Source organism: Olea europaea, unplaced genomic scaffold, assembly GCF_002742605.1.
Source record: "Olea europaea var. sylvestris unplaced genomic scaffold, O_europaea_v1 scaffold2261, whole genome shotgun sequence".
Lineage (NCBI taxonomy): Eukaryota > Viridiplantae > Streptophyta > Magnoliopsida > Lamiales > Oleaceae > Olea > Olea europaea.
The window spans coordinates 10,340-26,547 of record NW_019240665.1 but is presented as its reverse complement, the minus strand read 5'-3'; the positions used below and the strand labels follow the sequence as shown (position 1 = coordinate 26,547).

Below are 16,208 nucleotides of genomic sequence, written 5' to 3'. Positions count from 1 at the left end.
ATTGTAAACTCTTATAGGAATTATCAACACTGCAATCTTTTTTACAATGTGCCAACCCACATATATTGGTTAGGAACAATATAATTTATGATCAAAATATAAGTAGTGTCATATCGTGCTTTTTAAACTTACATTATCACAAGTGACCATAGAAATTTTAATTCGCAAGTTCAACATTAAATAAATGCAATAAAATAAAATATAATAATCACAATTTATATAGTATCAAAATGCTATTTTACATAAGTAAAACTATACTGTGTCACACACAATTCAACAAACCTCTTACTTTTTCTAGAGTATATGATGTGTCATGTCATGTCTTGCAACCACATGCCTTACGATATCCCTTGATAACCTTTGTTAACAAAACTTTGGTAAACAGATGCGCGAGGTTATTCCCAATAGCAATCTTACTCACTACCACATCTCTTCAACCAACAATGTCTCAAGAGATTATACTTTCGTCCATATTTGTTTATCCCTAATGGGTTCGTTATCATTTGGAATTTCTTCTCCCTTATATGTGAAGGTTCAGATTGAATTTGTTCAATTGAGATTGGGAGACTACTGACACAATTGTTTAAAACAATACATCTTAAAGAAATAAAGTCAATGGACATTCCACTTTCAAGTAGTTCAATTCTTATTGTGACACTACATATGTTTGCACTACAACAAAGTTTACTTTTTACGACGTATAGGCGCATGTCGTATAAAACCATTCTGTAAATACTAGCATGAAAGCATGCCATTAATGTATTTTTCACGGTTTGCACTTGCACGGCGTAAATACTCAGCTCTTTTATGGCGTGCATTTGCACACTGAAAATACACTTCTTTTATGGCGTGCACTTACAAGCCGTAAATGTGAATTTCATTTTTTCAAAATATTTATTTATTTAATTACCAGGTCCAACAAGCTTATAATAATTAATAATTAAAAGAACTATATATACCAACACATATAATATAATCATGTTTTCCATAATTTGAATGAATAAAAATATTAAGTGCAATCAAATACAATATTCCAAAATGTAGAGTTAATCTAAATGATTACTAAGAACATCATTAGCCTAGTCAAAAAGTTGATAGCAATATACCAAAAGTATCGATTACTACTCTAAAAATAACTTATTAAAATAGTACAAAATATTCAACCCATATTGAAGACATCCCACAATCATGGTGATCTTCTGTTGGCAAGCAAGCATTTGGAAAAGATTTGTAGCTTGTAACATGGTCAGTGGATACCGAATTGCTACATGCCATATGCTTTATTTTAGTCTGTGAGACTGAGTAGTCCTAGAACCAAAAATAAAGAAAAAAGTAATTGATCATAGTATACCTTTATAAAATAAATACCAAGTGACAAACATCAATTTCATTTCACTTAGCTTGGTGTATATGGCCATTGAAATTTACGAGTAAGGTCCTCTTTATTATGATTCTTGTCCAAAATTTAAGAGTAAACAACAAAACAAGTAAAATAAGATAAAAAAACTGCTAGAAGAGACATACCCAAGTCATGGCTACTTGTGCTTTTGACTCTACTACTTGTGCAGCTTCTTGGACTTCATGACCCAATCCAATTTCAAGTAATGGAAGAATATGCATCTACGTTGTTTAACTAATAGTAACTAAAAAATAAATAAAAACCATGACAATGTGACTCAAATCCATAACCGAAGGTTAGCCACAAGACATCATAGATCAATTTATAGAGAAACTAGACTAGATAAATAGTGGCAATGGGAATAAATATTCTTTAGTCACTATCATAAACAAAAGGTCCATTTGTGAAAATAACGAGACCATAAAATTTATAAGAATGATAGCTAGCAATTTATAAAATTATATTAACGACTACGACTTAAAGATGGAATGAGAACCAAAACGGCTAGTCTCAAAACCTTGTTATAGGAAAGTTGGAGCAGTGGTGAAAAGAGACGTGTTTAGAGCCACATTTTAACTACCTCTTAGTAAATGACAAGAATATTTGTAATTAAGTTCAAAGACCATATATACCAACAAGGCATTTATTTAAGCATAAAAATTCCAAACCAACATTTTGGCTGCAACACGACTAGAAAAAAGTTTAGTCAAAATGTGTGAAGATCATAGTAGACCTTGTTCTGAACCCGATTGATCTGATACTCCCTCCAACTCCATTTGGTCCATAGTTCATTCCATTGTATGCCACTACTAGAAAAGGTCAATGAATACATTACCGTAAAGAAGCAACTGAAATTGAAAACGAAGCACGTACTTTCCAGAACAATTTCTTATAAACACCTTTGAAATTGCAAAAACTATGAAGCATAAACATCAATGAAATAACTCCAACATAACATGCAAAACTTCTGCAAAAATTTATATGCTAAAAAAATCTAACATGAGCATAAATTAATGAATTCACCAATCTCTACAATTATCTATAATTTATGATCATCTCATATTCCCATTTTATGAATGAGAATAGTCCCTCCTTTAGTAAAAGGCATTTTATCTCCAAGCGTTTAAAACAAGTTATACAAGTCATACTCGAGACTTTCCAAAGTACATTCTAACAGTCCAATAGTTACTATACCATGCACAGAATGAACTGGTGGTGCAGGAACTCTGCTTTCACCAGATTGAAATGAAAAATACACTTCAAAATATAGAGAACAGAGATAAGAATGATAATACACAAGGAAAGCCACCAGAGTAGAAGAAAAGCCTATCTAGTCTCACAAAGATAAGATTACTAAATTTTGTTGACTTAAACTTCCTAACATTCCCAAGGGATATTGGGAATTGAGGCTCAGGCGCTATAGGTTTTGTGATAGATTATTGAGAGTTCAATTTTTTGTAATGGCAAGGAGTATGAGAGATGGTGGCGTTTGCCCACCATCCTGCTACTGTTCAAGGAAATTCAAGCTCGGTTTGTCGATTGGCACATAGCGAATTTAGAAGTCTGAGATTTTTCTCTCTTCAGTCTTGACCTCGATACATTTTGGGCCTACGAATCTGTTTCTTGATGCAAAATTGTTTGCGGGAGAAAGTGGACTGGATTTTTCAGCATCTATGCAGTAAATAGGGTCACCATGTACACACATCTCAGAGTAAAATAGGATCTTTAATCAGAGTAATTGAATTGTTTTCACCATGTACATATATGTTCCCATTTGTGCATAGTTTAGAGAAAATTATAATTGGGAGAATAATTTAAAGGCACGTAGACAGATTACAAGTTTGGTGACTAAAGCGTACTATAGATTCTAATCATTCCAAATCGATAATGAAATCGTGTTCTGGCCCTAAATGTTGTGAAATAGCAACTTGTTGGCCACTGCCCAATGCACGCCCAAAACAATTCCCAGCTACATTCAATCCCACAAATCACATAAACATAATACCAAGGCCCCAACAACTCATTTTCAAATAAAAACCCTCGTCAAGTTTTAACAAACAAATATAATATCAAACAGTCTGAAGCTAGGATTAGAAGGTTAGGGTTCATTGAAACTTACAGGAAGTGGAGACATCCAAGTAGTGGTGAGAAAAAGAAATAAACTGAAATCAAATACTTCCAATGGCGTCGGTGATTCACAGTAACCGGCATATTTTGAGTGATTTCTCTATAGTGGCGGGATGAACTCTGCCGTTCGTGCTCTTTTCAATTTTGAGGGATTTAAGTTCAACTATTAGGGCCGTTTGTGTAAAAGATTGACGGGCTTAGTAAATTTCAAATTTTTTACATGCACGTGTGCATGCCGTAAATGCTCGTTTAATATGGCGTGCAAAGGATGCACGTCGTAAATATTTTAATTAATTAATCTTTTACGGCATACACATAGCGCACGCTGTAATTAGTCTATTTTTACTGCATGCCGTAGATGTACGCCGTAAATGAATGCCGTAAAAGACTGCTTTTGTTGTTGTGATGGTTTAGCTAAAAATTAAATTTTTAATAGATTTTGATAAAAGTTAATAAAATATGTGGTTAAAAAGTTGTGAATTCTATAAAATGTATGGTTAAAAATAAATTTGAGAACAATTGAGTTTATAAAATGGAGGCCAAATGTGAACTTAATTTCAAATCTATTTAAGTTTGTAATACTAATGTTAGTACATTCAAAGCTATCGATGTAATTTATTTTTTTCCACTACAATTTGAGAAAAAAGGAAAATGACAAGAAGAGTAGGGCCTTGAAGTTGTTTCTGATTCACAGGCCATGAACTCAATTAACTTGTTGGGTGAGAAACTTTAGCATTATGAATTGAGATATGTTGTCTAATTTTTGCCGTCCACCCAAATATTTATTGATACGTTATTTTAAATTAATAGGTCATCAATTTGGTGGGTTAATGTTGAAGTTAATGATGGCGAATTTGAGATAACATATTAATTTAAAAATGATGTGTCAATAATTAGTTAAATAGACGACAAAAATTAGATTGGACTGCTCCAACTCGGCACCTTTGATAATACTTTTCTATTAGTCTTGATGGAAAATTTCCAAGTCACCTCTCATGTTTCACCTTCATGATGCAAATAATTTTCAAATAGAATTGAGACCGGGCAACAGAATTTTATCTCTCTCCTTCTCCTCCACCAATTTCTGTGACTGATATGGGGATGATTAGTAGCTCTACAACAGCTAGCTCCAGTGGGTGAGAATTTTATTTTCATTTTATTTATTTATTTATTTATGGAAGTAGATTATGGAAAGAATTTTGTTAAACACCCTTTATGTTATTTGCCTAATTGATGGGGATTTATTCCATATTCCATGCTTTCAGATTCACAAACACTAATTAGAGAACTAAAACTGAGAATTTGCTATTAAATAATGTAGCTTTTTTTTAACATCTAGCTATGTTGTTCTTTGGCTTGATAAATACGATGAGATGTTTGCTATGTACTACTGACAGCAATAATTCTAGAAGTTTATCTCTTTATTCTTGCTAAATTATTGATTTTTCGTATTCAGTCTAAACAAATACAGCAATTAATTATTGATCAAGTAAGTATTTGTGCTCATAATAATAACAAAAAGTAATATACAGTACCAATAAAACATGTAAATCTTTAATTATCCAAAATCAATGTTTCGAATTAATTAAAGCTATATCTTTCATCTCACAAATAAATTTGGCCAAAAACAATTGTATAAGAAAAACACAAATTACAATTGAAATACACCACGAGTTTAACGAAGAAAAAGACAAGAACGTGAACGCAACTTTAACCAAGTTTAATTCTTCTTTAATAAATTCTCCAAATCCTAGTTCATTACCTTGTATATTTTTTTTCCTCTCAATTTGATCTCCAAGAATTTCTAAAAATATCATGTTAATTGTCAGCCCGATAATAATGAACGACATTTCCTATTTATAGTATTGTAATCCCATAGAAATTCGTGGGTTACAATTCACACAAAATCCATTCTTTTTGAATAAGTGCAATCCAATTTGAACCTAAAGATCAGGTTGCAGAGGCCTCCCCAAAATTGGGAAACCTCGTACTAGCACAAAAAATTCACGTTGCTTTATGGAGGCAGACGGCCTCCCCAATTTTGGGAGAAATAACACCAATTTTTTTTTTTACAGAACTTGCATGAAGCCCCATGAACTTCTGTCAAGTCTCCAACTTAGTTTTTAAACGATTTTCCCCTTCCAATTTAGTCCTTCACATTCGGAATTAGTCCAATTGCATATCATATCTTTTCAATTTCGCTCTGTTTGGCTCCAACACGTCCCTCCGTTAATCCATTTATAAATGAAAGAAAAATAACAAAAATTAGACCCAAAAAATATTATTTGGTATGTAATTGTAAACTTAAATTCATGTATGGACGACATACAAATTTGTGAGTCCCTGTATGATTTTGATACAAAACTCAGTTTATGTATAGTTTAATACGTGGGTAAAATTCATGTTTGGTTTGGATACAAGGGATAAATTTCCTGTACTATTTGCACAATTAACTTGTCAAGTGTCTTGCACATAAGTACTCTGTTTGCAATGTAGATTGCTCCGTTAGTTTTAACAAACGGAAGTTATGGATGAAATACGAATTTAGAAATTGATGTATGCCTTTTTTCTAATTAGGCAAACTCTAGGATGGACGAGAAGTAGCAATAAAGCAACTCTATGAGCATAATTACAAACGAGTAGAGCAAAGGCTGAGATATGCATTCAAGTTTCATGTTGGGCCCCTTAGTTTTAAGAAGACTAGCCTTGTAAGAATTGCTGCCATTTGGAAAAATCATAGATAGTCAAAAGTTTGATTTTGAATACATTGTTTACCATTTGGAAAAATTGAAGACATGTTACAGTTGATAATTCTTATAATTTGATGATTTTTATTTATGCCTTGTGATTTTCATTCTTTGCGCTCACCCTATCGTTAAATTTTTTATTTGGTTTTTTAGTTAGAGAAAATAATACCACATTTAACAATATTAAGAAAAAATCTCGTCAATTTAAAAAATCACGTGTCATTTGACTTTTTGAGATTTTGATTTTACGAAGTTTAATAACGTTATGCTATTTTACCATGCTAATAGAACCAAATGAAATTCATAATTTTTATAAGAGAAGTTAGATTTCCAATATATTTTCACTTGCCAATTTCATTTTCCAAACTAGCTGCCGCAATAATATTGTAAGCACTTTTATATGAAAACTTACTATTTTTGTCCCTCGTGCTGTATGGGTAACATAAAAATATTAGCCAAAAAACTCACGTTGCTTTAACGAGGCAGACGGCCTTCCCAATTTTGGGAGAAATAACACTCTTTTTTCCAGAATTTGCATGAAGCCCCACGAACTTCTTTCAAGTCTCCAACTTGGTTTTTGAACTTTTTTCACCGACCAATTTAGTCCTTCACATTTGGAATCAATCCAATTGCATATCATATCTTTTCAATGTTGCTCCGTTTCGCTCCATGTCCCCCCATTAACCCATTCTATGAATGAAAGAAAATTAACACAAATGTGAGCCCATGTATGATTTTGACACAAAATTGAGCTCATGTTTAGTTTGATACTGGGGTAAAGTTCATGTATGATTTTGATACGGGGATAAATATCATGTACCATTCGACTAATTAACTTGCCAAGTGTCTCTTACATAAGTAGATTGCTGCGTTAATTTTAACAAACGAAAATTATGGATAAAATACGAATTTATAAGTTCATGTATAGTTTTGATATAATGTTGATTTCATTTATGATTTTGATACATGGCATAAAGTTCATTTACCATTCACATATTTTACTCTCTATTTTGATTATAAAGTGCCTTCAAGTAACTAGCAAGATTCAGAAGGGAAATAATAAAAATCACAATTTCATCTTTATACCCAACTTATCAATATTTCTTATGTTGGGTTATATATAAATTATTTGTTTGGCTCTCCAATCACAAAATCTGAAAGAAAATATTTTTTTTTTTTTTTAGTTTTTTGAATTCGTAACAAGTGTAATTAGATATATATTTTAATGACAAGATGGTTAAACCTGTCAGAAATCTGATCCTTCACTTTAGGTCCTTCTCTGCTTCCAATAAAATTAGTCAAGTCTAGAATTTATGCAAAGCGAATGATTATCTCAACCCAAATATTTTTTGATTCCTATTCTATTTGTCTGTTTCCAGGTCTTAACGAAAACATTTCCAAGTCAACTGCTCTATTCAACAGCCTCTCTATAATTTAGTGGAATTGAGGGAGACGGTGATTTCTATCCTATTCTTCTTTCTTCTCCTTCTTGTCAGGCATGGGTTTTTCCAGGGAGCTATTCAGGGCTGCTGCTAGTTTTCCTGTTCATTTCTCTGTGTTTTACCTGCTTAATCTAAACTTTGTCTATCCTAAATACCCAAAGTCTTTCCAGTGTGGAAATCTTGGCCGTTTGGAGTTTCCTTTATCCAATTTTACGCAACCTGAATGTGGATTGTTCAGGGTTCAGTGCGATGCCACTCCACATCCATTAGTTTACCTGGAAGATGAAGGGATTACATCAACCAGGGAGATTCTGTCCAAGATATCTACCCATGTGTTCAGGATTAGGAACCCAACTCTTGAAGGTGTTTTGAAAAGTAAAAGCTGCGCTGTGTTCAACAATTTCACTATTCAAAGCTCGCCTTCTATTTCGTTGTCAGTCCTACCTAATATCACTTTGTTTAAATGCCACAAAACTCCGATACCTTCTTTCACGGATTATTATAGGAAGTACACAAGTTGCCATTACTTCGATATATATTACGACATTAAGAATAAAAGTATTTCTTGCCCAGAGTATTCTGTTTTTCACTTGCCAGGCGAATTGAAAAATGAATCAGATTCAATAGACTTATTCGATCAGCTTAGCGCTGAATATAATGTACAATGGTTTCTGTCTGTTGACTGCGCAGAGTGTACAAATACCAGGAAGAATGAATTTATATGTGAAAAAGGTACCATCGACCTTCAACATGGACAATTTCAAGATAGAATGAATTTATCAAGTGATTGCTATATGCCAATAAATAGTATTGTTGGGGATCCTAGGAGTTCAATCAACCAAAACATCAATCAGCAAACAAGATTCAAGGCAAAAACAAGAAAATATAAAACCGGAAGAATACAACCCCTTTATATGGCCGAAATCTGTCCAGCTTCTTCTTCTTCCTTGCAGCAGCTTCTTCACCTCTTATGGCAGATTTTACAGGCTCAGGAACAGCCTCATGCTATGCAAATCGCCTTCCAAAGAGAGATAGAAAGAACCGGCAAAGAACCTCTTGAAAACCACCAACCAAGAGACCACCTTAAGGAACCAACAAAAATGGAGGAAATTTTCTGTCGAGCCACACACAGAAAATGACCAGCCTGCCTCCTTTTAAAATAACCCCCACCCAACCGAAGACACTCCTTCTTACACAAAACGTGGGGTAAGTAGTATGTTAGGTGGAAAAATTGGTCAAAGCTTCTCCCACAAGATTAAATCTCAATCATTGATTTTCATCCAATGGTTCACAAAAAACTGAATAAAGTGAGTTAAGAGAACCATATTCTCACATTCTTCACCTTGGTTCTCATAACACTCTCTCTTGGTTGCGAATTTGCACATGGAAGAACTGTTCATCATCATCGCCCACCACCTGCAAAAAAATTAACCAGTGTCAATATGTAATAAAGATAAGCACAATCTAAATTTACTTGCAAGTAGAATTTTTGTTCCCATATCAGAGGGATTCCTATCAGTGTGAATTTTAACAAGATTAACTTCACCGTGAGACAGTTTCTCACGTATAAAATGATATTTCACCTCAATATGATTAGTTCTTTCATGATAAACAGGATTCTTACAAAGCAATAAAGTACTTTGACTATCAGTAAACATAACAGGTGTATCATGCATGAAGTTCAATTCTTTTAAAATTCCTTTTAACCAAGTACATTCTTTATGAATGCAAATGAGCATTTGAGAAGGAAAATGATAATAGTTGGCTTATGGTGCATACAAACTGATCCTAGAGCTAGACCATCAATGAACAGGGTTGTAGAAATGTTAGAAGGGAACATGGAATCTCTGCAAATGCCTCCTAAACCCAACTTCTTTATACAGCCAAGAGAAGCAGTAAATCCTTCAACTTTTGAGTTATCACTCTCTCTCTAATATTCATGAAGTTAAGCTACAACCCCATTCAAACTTCTTGGTATTGGTGTCTGGAGGCTTCTAATGTCGAAGCACAGAAGTTGTTTTGTGTTGTTTGTGCTCTAGCAATTTGTAAGTTGTTAATGTTACGGAACAACACTTATCCGATTACTCTTTGTTTTCATTGAAGTATATAGGACTATTACTATATATTTACGTGTATTTTATAATCAAAAAATTTAGATGAAGAATTTAATCAAATTCGTTAAACAAATCTTTATCCTGATTCGAGTCATGAATTTCCAATTTTTTTGAATACAAACTTCCAATTTTTGATACCAAAAACTTAATGATTAAACACCTCAAGCCTTTTATGGTACTATCTAAAGTCAATACGACATGTAGGCACATTTTTTTTTTTAATTAAAATCTAAAATCAATTCTAGACCACAAACTTAATTATTAGTCTTTGTTTTCCCACTAAATGTAAAACTTGCGCTCTCTGAATATATAAGATCACATAAACTAATATATTTATAATACTTTCCTCAAACCTTCCGTATATTTGTTTATCGTCGTCTGATATTCGACAATTAAGTATTAGCACAAATGATCGTTTTGACACAATTATCCACACCAACTTAAATACCATCTTTTCAATAGTTTCATAGATGTCTCAATTTAGTCGCGCTAAAAACTAAGCTTAGATTTATGTTTGTTCAATACAAAATATTTAAGTTGTCACTCGACTCGTTTTTCAAGACGACGATTTTTAACATGAATTCATGTTCTCTAATTCGCTCATTCTTGAATTTTCAACTCACCAAATATTAATCAACAAATTTTAAATTAAAGAATATTAAACTTACGAAAATATACACAACATTTTCTATAGATTTACATGAAATATCTGGAGATCAAGTTGAATTTATTTTTTTCATATGGTCCTCCTATAGAATTAAACTTGACATGAGGTCATTCAATATATTCAAAATGTACTAGTATCACCATTAAATTGCTTCTGCAATATGGACAAATTGTAAACTCTTATAGGAATTATCAACACTACAATCTTTTTTACAATGTGCCAACCCACATATATTGGTTAGGAACAATATAATTTATGATCAAAATATAAGTAGTGTCATATCGTGCTTTTTAAACTTACATTATCACAAGTGACCATAGAAATTTTAATTCGCAAGTTCAACATTAAATAAATGCAATAAAATAAAATATAATAATCACAATTTATATAGTATCAAAATGCTATTTTACATAAGTAAAACTATACTGTGTCACACACAATTCAACAAACCTCTTACTTTTTCTAGAGTATATGATGTGTCATGTCATGTCTTGCAACCACATGCCTTACGATATCCCTTGATAACCTTTGTTAACAAAACTTTGGTAAACAGATGCGCGAGGTTATTCCCAATAGCAATCTTACTCACTACCACGTCTCTTCAACCAACAATGTCTCAAGAGATTATACTTTCGTCCATATTTGTTTATCCCTAATGGGTTCGTTATCATTTGGAATTTCTTCTCCCTTATAAGTGAAGATTCAGATTGAATTTGTTCAATTGAGATTGGGAGACTACTGACACAATTGTTTAAAACAATACATCTTAAAGAAATAAAGTCAATGGACATTCCACTTTCAAGTAGTTCAATTCTTATTGTGACACTACATATGTTTGCACTACAACAAAGTTTACTTTTTACGACGTATAGGCGCATGTCGTATAAAACCATTCTGTAAATACTAGCATGAAAGCATGCCATTAATGTATTTTTCACGGTTTGCACTTGCACGGCGTAAATACTCAGCTCTTTTATGGCGTGCATTTGCACACTGAAAATACACTTCTTTTATGGCGTGCACTTACAAGCCGTAAATGTGAATTTCATTTTTTCAAAATATTTATTTATTTAATTACCAGGTCCAACAAGCTTATAATAATTAATAATTAAAAGAACTATATATACCAACACATATAATATAATCATGTTTTCCATAATTTGAATGAATAAAAATATTAAGTGCAATCAAATACAATATTCCAAAATGTAGAGTTAATCTAAATGATTACTAAGAACATCATTAGCCTAGTCAAAAAGTTGATAGCAATATACCAAAAGTATCGATTACTACTCTAAAAATAACTTATTAAAATAGTACAAAATATTCAACCCATATTGAAGACATCCCACAATCATGGTGATCTTCTGTTGGCAAGCAAGCATTTGGAAAAGATTTGTAGCTTGTAACATGGTCAGTGGATACCGAATTGCTACATGCCATATGCTTTATTTTAGTCTGTGAGACTGAGTAGTCCTAGAACCAAAAATAAAGAAAAAAGTAATTGATCATAGTATACCTTTATAAAATAAATACCAAGTGACAAACATCAATTTCATTTCACTTAGCTTGGTGTATATGGCCATTGAAATTTACGAGTAAGGTCCTCTTTATTATGATTCTTGTCCAAAATTTAAGAGTAAACAACAAAACAAGTAAAATAAGATAAAAAAACTGCTAGAAGAGACATACCCAAGTCATGGCTACTTGTGCTTTTGACTCTACTACTTGTGCAGCTTCTTGGACTTCATGACCCAATCCAATTTCAAGTAATGGAAGAATATGCATCTACGTTGTTTAACTAATAGTAACTAAAAAATAAATAAAAACCATGACAATGTGACTCAAATCCATAACCGAAGGTTAGCCACAAGACATCATAGATCAATTTATAGAGAAACTAGACTAGATAAATAGTGGCAATGGGAATAAATATTCTTTAGTCACTATCATAAACAAAAGGTCCATTTGTGAAAATAACGAGACCATAAAATTTATAAGAATGATAGCTAGAAATTTATAAAGTTATATTAACGACTACGACTTAAAGATGGAATGAGAACCAAAACGGCTAGTCTCAAAACCTTGTTATAGGAAAGTTGGAGCAGTGGTGAAAAGAGACGTGTTTAGAGCCACATTTTAACTACCTCTTAGTAAATGACAAGAATATTTGTAATTAAGTTCAAAGACCATATATACCAACAAGGCATTTATTTATGAATAAAATTCTAAACCAACATTTTGGCTGCAACACAACTAGAAAAGAGTTTAGTCAAAATGTGTGAATATCATAGTAGACCTTGTTCTGAACCCGATTGATCTGATACTCCCTCCAACTCCATTTGGTCCATAGTTCATTCCATTGTATGGCACTACTAGAAATGGTCAGTGAATACATTACCGTAAAGAAGCAACTGAAATTGAAAACGAAGCACGTACTTTCCAGAACAATTTCTTATAAACACCTTTGAAATTGCAAAAACTATGAAGCATAAACATCAATGAAATAACTCCAACATAACATGCAAAACTTCTGCAAAAATTTATATGCTAAAAAAATCTAACATGAGCATAAATTAATGAATTCACCAATCTCTACAATTATCTATAATTTATGATCATCTCATATTCCCATTTTATGAATGAGAATAGTCCCTCCTCCAATAAAAGGCATTTTATCTCCAAGCATTTAAAACAAGTTATACAAGTCATACCCAAGACTTTCCAAAGTACATTCTAACAGCCCAATAGTTACTGTAGCATGCACAGAATGAACTAGCGGTGCAGGAACTCTGCTTTCACCAGATTGAAATGAAAAATACACTTCAAAATATAGAGAACAGAGATAAGAATGATAATACACAAGGAAAGCCACCAGAGTAGAAGAAAAGCCTATCTAGTCTCACAAAGATAAGATAACTCAATTTTGTTGACTTAAACTTCCTAACATTCCCAAGGGATATTGGGAATTGAGGCTCAGGCGCTATAGGTTTTGTGATAGATTATTGAGAGTTCAATTTTTTGTAATGGCAAGGAGTATGAGAGATGGTGGCGTTTGCCCACCATCCTGCTACTGTTCAAGGAAATTCAAGCTCGGTTTGTCGATTGGCACATAGCGAATTTAGAAGTCTGAGATTTTTCTCTCTTCAGTCTTGACCTCGATACATTTTGGGCCTACGAATCTGTTTCTTGATGCAAAATTGTTTGCGGGAGAAAGTGGACTGGATTTTTCAGCATCTATGCAGTAAATAGGGTCACCATGTACACACATCTCAGAGTAAAATAGGATCTTTAATCAGAGTAATTGAATTGTTTTCACCATGTACATATATGTTCCCATTTGTGCATAGTTTAGAGAAAATTATAATTGGGAGAATAATTTAAAGGCACGTAGACAGATTACAAGTTTGGTGACTAAAGCGTACTATAGATTCTAATCATTCCAAATCGATAATGAAATCGTGTTCTGGCCCTAAATGTTGTGAAATAGCAACTTGTTGGCCACTGCCCAATGCACGCCCAAAACAATTCCCAGCTACATTCAATCCCACAAATCACATAAACATAATACCAAGGCCCCAACAACTCATTTTCAAATAAAAACCCTCGTCAAGTTTTAACAAACAAATATAATATCAAACAGTCTGAAGCTAGGATTAGAAGGTTAGGGTTCATTGAAACTTACAGGAAGTGGAGACATCCAAGTAGTGGTGAGAAAAAGAAATAAACTGAAATCAAATACTTCCAATGGCGTCGGTGATTCACAGTAACCGGCATATTTTGAGTGATTTCTCTATAGTGGCGGGATGAACTCTGCCGTTCGTGCTCTTTTCAATTTTGAGGGATTTAAGTTCAACTATTAGGGCCGTTTGTGTAAAAGATTGGCGGGCTTCGTAAATTTCAAATTTTTTACATGCACGTGTGCATGCCGTAAATGCTCGTTTAATATGGCGTGCAAAGGATGCACGGCGTAAATATTTTAATTAATTAATCTTTTACGGCATACATATAGTGCACGCTGTAATTAGTCTATTTTTACTGCATGCCGTAGATGTACGCCGTAAATGAATGCCGTAAAAGACTGCTTTTGTTGTTGTGATGGTTTAGCTAAAAATTAAATTTTTAATAGATTTTGATAAAAGTTAATAAAATATGTGGTTAAAAAGTTGTGAATTCTATAAAATGTATGGTTAAAAATAAATTTGAGAACAATTGAGTTTATAAAATGGAGGCCAAATGTGAACTTAATTTCAAATCTATTTAAGTTTGTAATACTAATGTTAGTACATTCAAAGCTATCGATGTAATTTATTTTTTTCCACTACAATTTGAGAAAAAAAGAAAATGACAAGAAGAGTAGGGCCTTGAAGTTGTTTCTGATTCACAGGCCACGAACTCAATTAACTTGTTGGGTGAGAAACTTTAGCATTATGAATTGAGATATGTTGTCTAATTTTTGCCGTCCACCCAAATATTTATTGATACGTTATTTTAAATTAATAGGTCATCAATTTGGTGGGTTAATGTTGAAGTTAATGATGGCGAATTTGAGATAACATATTAATTTAAAAATGATGTGTCAATAATTAGTTGAATGAACAACAAAAATTAGATTGGACTGCTCCAACTCGGCACCTTTGATAATACTTTTCTATTAGTCTTGATGGAAAAATTCCAAGTCACCTCTCATGTTTCACCTTCATGATGCAAATAATTTTCAAATAGAATTGAGACCGGGCAACAGAATTTTATCTCTCTCCTTCTCCTCCACCAATTTCTGTGACTGATATGGGGATGATTAGTAGCTCTACAACAGCTAGCTCCAGTGGGTGAGAATTTTATTTTCATTTTATTTATTTATTTATTTATGGAAGTAGATTATGGAAAGAATTTTGTTAAACACCCTTTATGTTATTTGCCTAATTGATGGGGATTTATTCCATATTCCATGCTTTCAGATTCACAAACACTAATTAGAGAACTACAACTGAGAAATTGCTATTAAATAATGTAGCTTTTTTTTAACATCTAGCTATGTTGTTCTTTGGCTTGATAAATACGATGAGATGTTTGCTATGTACTACTGACAGCAATAATTCTAGAAGTTTATCTCTTTATTCTTGCTAAATTATTGATTTTTCGTATTCAGTCTAAACAAATACAGCAATTAATTATTGATCAAGTAAGTATTTGTGCTCATAATAATAACAAAAAGTAATATACAGTACCAATAAAACATGTAAATCTTTAATTATCCAAAATCAATGTTTCGAATTAATTAAAGCTATATCTTTCATCTCACAAATAAATTTGGCCAAAAACAATTGTATAAGAAAAACACAAATTACAATTGAAATACACCACGAGTTTAACGAAGAAAAAGACAAGAACGTGAACGCAACTTTAACCAAGTTTAATTCTTCTTTAATAAATTCTCCAAATCCTAGTTCATTACCTTGTATATTTTTTTTCCTCTCAATTTGATCTCCAAGAATTTCTAAAAATATCATGTTAATTGTCAGCCCGATAATAATGAACGACATTTCCTATTTATAGTATTGTAATCCCATAGAAATTCGTGGGTTACAATTCACACAAAATCCATTCTTTTTGAATAAGTGCAATCCAATTTGAACCTAAAGATCAGGTTGCAGAGGCCTCCCCAAAATTGGGAAACCTCGTACTAGCACAAAAAATTCACGTTGCTTTATG

The 16,208-nt window shown here is 32.6% G+C and overlaps 2 protein-coding genes across 4 annotated transcripts; both read right to left on the bottom strand.

The window, feature by feature from the left end:
* Window positions 1-968: 968 nt before the first annotated feature.
* LOC111381148 lies at window positions 969-3,674 on the bottom strand. Of its 2 annotated transcripts, none has more exons than XM_023004890.1 (3): window positions 2,133-3,674; window positions 1,525-1,620; window positions 969-1,308 (listed from the first exon to the last, which is right to left on the bottom strand). In XM_023004890.1, exons 1-3 carry the CDS (start codon window positions 2,229-2,231, stop codon window positions 1,141-1,143), a joined length of 363 nt encoding a protein of 120 aa, XP_022860658.1. In that variant the 5' UTR covers window positions 2,232-3,674; the 3' UTR covers window positions 969-1,140. The 2 variants fall into 2 exon arrangements, with proteins under 2 accessions (XP_022860658.1, XP_022860659.1); XM_023004891.1 differs by having other exon boundaries at window positions 1,525-1,577.
* Window positions 3,675-11,632: 7,958 nt separating this feature from the next.
* Window positions 11,633-14,401, bottom strand: LOC111381147. 2 transcript variants are annotated; one of them, XM_023004888.1, is made up of 4 exons: window positions 14,182-14,401; window positions 12,796-12,871; window positions 12,189-12,284; window positions 11,633-11,972 (listed from the first exon to the last, which is right to left on the bottom strand). In XM_023004888.1, exons 1-4 carry the CDS (start codon window positions 14,271-14,273, stop codon window positions 11,805-11,807), a joined length of 432 nt encoding a protein of 143 aa, XP_022860656.1. In that variant the 5' UTR covers window positions 14,274-14,401; the 3' UTR covers window positions 11,633-11,804. The 2 variants fall into 2 exon arrangements, with proteins under 2 accessions (XP_022860656.1, XP_022860657.1); XM_023004889.1 differs by having other exon boundaries at window positions 12,796-12,868.
* Between the last annotated feature and the right edge of the window lie 1,807 nt (window positions 14,402-16,208).